General features: G+C 33.6%; 1 protein-coding gene across 1 annotated transcript; it reads left to right on the forward strand.

Annotated features, from left to right (window-relative positions):
* The first annotated feature begins 276 nt into the window (after nucleotides 1-276).
* LOC139847625 (WRKY transcription factor 72A-like) lies at nucleotides 277-3,453 on the forward strand. The gene is made up of 4 exons (XM_071837332.1): nucleotides 277-402; nucleotides 1,433-1,969; nucleotides 2,064-2,177; nucleotides 2,353-3,453. The coding sequence occupies exons 1-4, from the start codon at nucleotides 325-327 to the stop codon at nucleotides 3,256-3,258; spliced, it is 1,635 nt and encodes a 544-aa protein (XP_071693433.1). The 5' UTR covers nucleotides 277-324; the 3' UTR covers nucleotides 3,259-3,453.
* The last annotated feature ends 629 nt before the right edge of the window (nucleotides 3,454-4,082 follow it).

Here is a 4,082-nt window from a genome sequence, read left to right on the forward strand (position 1 = left end):
TCATATCCAATTGTGGGTGAAGCTTTGTGTAATTAATTGACATATAAAGTGAAGCTTGTTTTGAATAGAAATAAATATATACAAGTAGTAAAATTAAGAATAATGTGTAGGTGATGGCATGCAATTGGGGCATTGACATTTTTCCATATTTGAAAATTAATTAAGTAAATATTGAACAAAGAAAACGTATATACAACAAGTCAAACATTGCTGGCCCCCTTCATTATAAGAACAGATCTAAGTTGCTACATTTTCCTCATTTACAAATAATTGTATTGTATTTTATTTTATTCATTCAAAGAATACTTACTATTGACGACAGCCATGGAAGTTGATCTTCGAAAAACAGCCGAAATTAAGCATGAAGACAAGGGACACGATCATAACGACTTCAAACAAGAGGTTGGTCTTGCTTCGATCATAAAGTTTATATTTTTAGTGTTTGATTTGGAGCTTCTCTCAATTTTCTTCTTATATGAAGTAGCTGTTCTTCATCATATGCACGAATTTTAATTAGTTAATTTATTGCAATATATATAATCATGAAGTTCATTAACATGAGGGTAATTACATATGTCGTCCTTGAACCTTATTAATCTTAGGTCATTGTGTATGAAGGCCGTCTTCAAAATTTTATGATAATTTTTCTGCAAAAGATGTGAATGTTCTCTGATCCATCAATTATGGATATACATATATACGAGCATTATTTATTATTTAATAATTACTTTGCTATAATTTCTAGAGTTATATATGACTAAATTAAGCATATACATGGTGTATATGTATGAAAATTTCTATATTTTTTTACAGAAAATCAATTCGATTAAGAAAAGGAGAACTAGAAATAATCAAAATTCAATTTTCCTTGTTTATGTGAGTCTTTATTTTATTATTTACGGAGTATTATTTATATATGACGACGATGAAAAATGTAGTCAAAGAAATAAAATATCTTGTAGGTTATTTGAAATATCAGATCCTGTGGACTATGTTTTAAACCCCGTCCCAAAATGTTTTTCCAAGGATAGATATACTAACAACGACATTAAATAAATACGTTTATTTAATTTATGCTGCAAGTTGTAGATAACGTTGTACTTCAATGGTTCAAACAATTGGATGTATTGAATATTGAATATAGGAAATCAGTTAAAAAATATCTAGGCCAAAGTTTATGAATCCTGAGATTATAGATGAAAATTGTGTATTATTAAAATTGAGTTCTATGTAATAATTAACTGATTATAATTAATCAGATGTATAGTTAACTAATTATATTGCATGCAATTATCATTACGTAGTCGATCAAAGAACGTGAATAAACATATACGGAGTATAACTTATAACTAGCCATGCTATTATTATCATTATAAAGTTTGTAATATACGTGATAATTGGCTAATCAGTTAAAGTGGTTTATTTGGCGCAGGACGAGAAACAGTTTGAGTTAACGAAAGTGGAAATGGGAGAAGTGAGGGAAGAAAACCAGAGGCTAAGGGTGCACCTAGAGCAAATAATGAAGGATTATCAAGCCCTTCAAAAAAAGTTTCAAGATATAATGCACCAACAACAACAACAAACTTCGACCGCAATGATCATTCATAAAGACGTCGAGCCACAAATCAACGATGAATCCGAACTTGTTTGCCTTAGTCTTGGAAGAACAACGTCAACCGAACTAGCTAAAAAGGATAAAAGATCTACAACTCCAACGAAAAGTGGAGAAGGACTAGATCTTGGACTCGAGTGTGGAAAATTTGAACTTTCGTCCACCACACAAGTTGAATCTCCCGTTCACCCGAGTACAGATAATAGCTTGGAAGAAGCTAAGGATGAAACCGGCGAGACTTGGACACCACAAAAACCGCCAACCCCGAAGAGAAATGCAGATGATCAAGAGGTTTCACAACAAAACCCTGCGAAGAAAACTAGGGTTTCTGTTAGGGTTCGATGTGACACCCCAACGGTATGCATTCAATCATTATAGTATGTATGTTTAGTGTAACTATAAACCTTGTTAACTAATTAAGTGAACCAAATTTGGTGTTTTTATTTTGTAGATGAATGATGGTTGTCAATGGCGAAAATATGGACAAAAGATTGCGAAAGGAAACCCTTGTCCTCGAGCCTATTATCGTTGCACCGTTTCACCAACTTGTCCAGTGAGAAAACAGGTATTGTTTTCTACATAAGATAAAGATACAATGAGATGAAGGATATATAAACTATGCAACCCTTTGTTTAGGATCAATATATTAAGTAAGATTAATGGTTGTTACTTATAACATTAGTGGTTGTTACGATGTTCAATTTGTATCTAACAACACTTTCGCTTGATAAATTATTTAGGTACAAAGATGTCCTCAAGATATGTCTATTTTGATCACAACGTATGAAGGAACGCACAACCACCCACTTCCGGTGGCTGCCACCGCTATGGCATCCACCACCTCTGCGGCCGCCAGTATGCTGACATCAGGATCCTCGACGTCAGGATCAAACTCAAACCCGAACCATAGTGCCACTACTCATGGTCTAAACTTTTATCTTAACGAACACTCGAAGTTAAAGCCAATTTACTTGCCACATTCTTCGATGACACCTTCTCCTTCGTGCCCAACCGTCACGCTTGATCTTACTTCAAACACAATGTCCACGTCATCCCCTTACGGCTACCAATCACAACCGATGTCCACTAGTTTCCCTCCAAGATATTCAACCACAAATTTGAATTTTAGTTCTTTGGAATCTAGTGCATTGCCAATTTCTTGGAGTAATGGGACCCTCAACTATGGGAAAACTCAAATGGGGTCCCTTAACTTTGGATCATCACAACCTCAAGAGAATATATACCACTCTTTCATGCAAAATAAGAACATGATGTCAGCTTCAAATGCTAGCCAACATTCTCTACAGCCAGACACCATTGAAGCTGCAACAAGGGCAATCACATCAGACCCTAATTTCCAATCGGTTTTACAGGCGGCATTAACGTCGATAATTGGTAGTGGTACAACAAGAGGACAAATCGGAAATGAAAAATCGAGCCAGAATGTGAAACTAGGAGATACATTTCCAGTATTATCAAGTTTTCCTTCAACTTCAAACACGAATAAATGTTCATCAACTTTCTTTAATAAAACAATGGCTACAAGTTCGATCAATTCTCAAGCTACAGGTTCGAATTCGTTGCCGTTTTCTAGCTCAAGGAGTAAATCTACTTCGCCAGAAACTAGCAGAGACCATGTTGTTTGATGGACATATTTTAGGATATTGCACTGATTTTTTTTATTGTATTTTTGTAAGTTTTGACTTTACTTGTTCAAAATAGTCGATGATCGATGATGACACAAAGTTAAACTGTAATTAAATTATAATATTATGTAGCTAATGTAACAACTATTATTATTTATTATGTATGTAAAATAATGTTGGCGAGGGGTGATGTATAGTGAAGAAAATTGCGCAAGGTAAGATAGTGATTGCAGCTATACAAATGAATATGAAAGGTCGTATATACTCTCCTAACTAATTCCTAATTGTTACTACCTCCGTCCCACGAGAAGTGTGCACTTTGACTTTTGACAGTCTTTATTTGTCAATTTTGACTATGAATGTTTATGTTTGTGTTATATAATATTTGATGAAAATATTTAAAGTCAAAGTGGACACTTCTAACCAACAAAAATATTTAAAGTCAAAGTTCAATATTATTTGATTTTTTATTAGTTATATTTAGATAAAGGGGATGATTCTAACACACCCTTTTTTCATCCTCACACACCTATTTTAACCTTTTACTCTTCTAATAATACCCCATTTCTTTAAATTGGTGTGTGAGGATCAAAAAAGTGTGTGTTAGAATCATCCCCCTTTAGATAACTTTTATGTGTCATATTAATTAAGTATAAGAATCAGAATGACCTACGAGCAAATTAGTTTTGTCAGCTAGTTTAGGTTCATATATATTACCTTCCTGGTAATATATTGACCTACGAGCAAAGTTTTGTAAGCAAATATCTTTTATATGACCTACGATGTTAACTGTTATAAGATCATATGTTAGTGGAGGAATTTTT

The sequence above is a fragment of the Rutidosis leptorrhynchoides genome, chromosome 5 (assembly GCF_046630445.1).
Source record: "Rutidosis leptorrhynchoides isolate AG116_Rl617_1_P2 chromosome 5, CSIRO_AGI_Rlap_v1, whole genome shotgun sequence".
NCBI lineage: Eukaryota > Viridiplantae > Streptophyta > Magnoliopsida > Asterales > Asteraceae > Rutidosis > Rutidosis leptorrhynchoides.

Excerpts from the sequence above, each read along its gene's own strand:
- LOC139847625 (XM_071837332.1), top strand. The coding sequence starts at position 325 with ATGGAAGTTGATCTTCGAAAAACAGCCGAAATTAAGCATGAAGACAAG. Across the intron at positions 1,970-2,063 it reads TTCGATGTGACACCCCAACG|ATGAATGATGGTTGTCAATG; the intron begins GTATGCATTCAA and ends TTTATTTTGTAG. Across the intron at positions 2,178-2,352 it reads CTTGTCCAGTGAGAAAACAG|GTACAAAGATGTCCTCAAGA; the intron begins GTATTGTTTTCT and ends TAAATTATTTAG.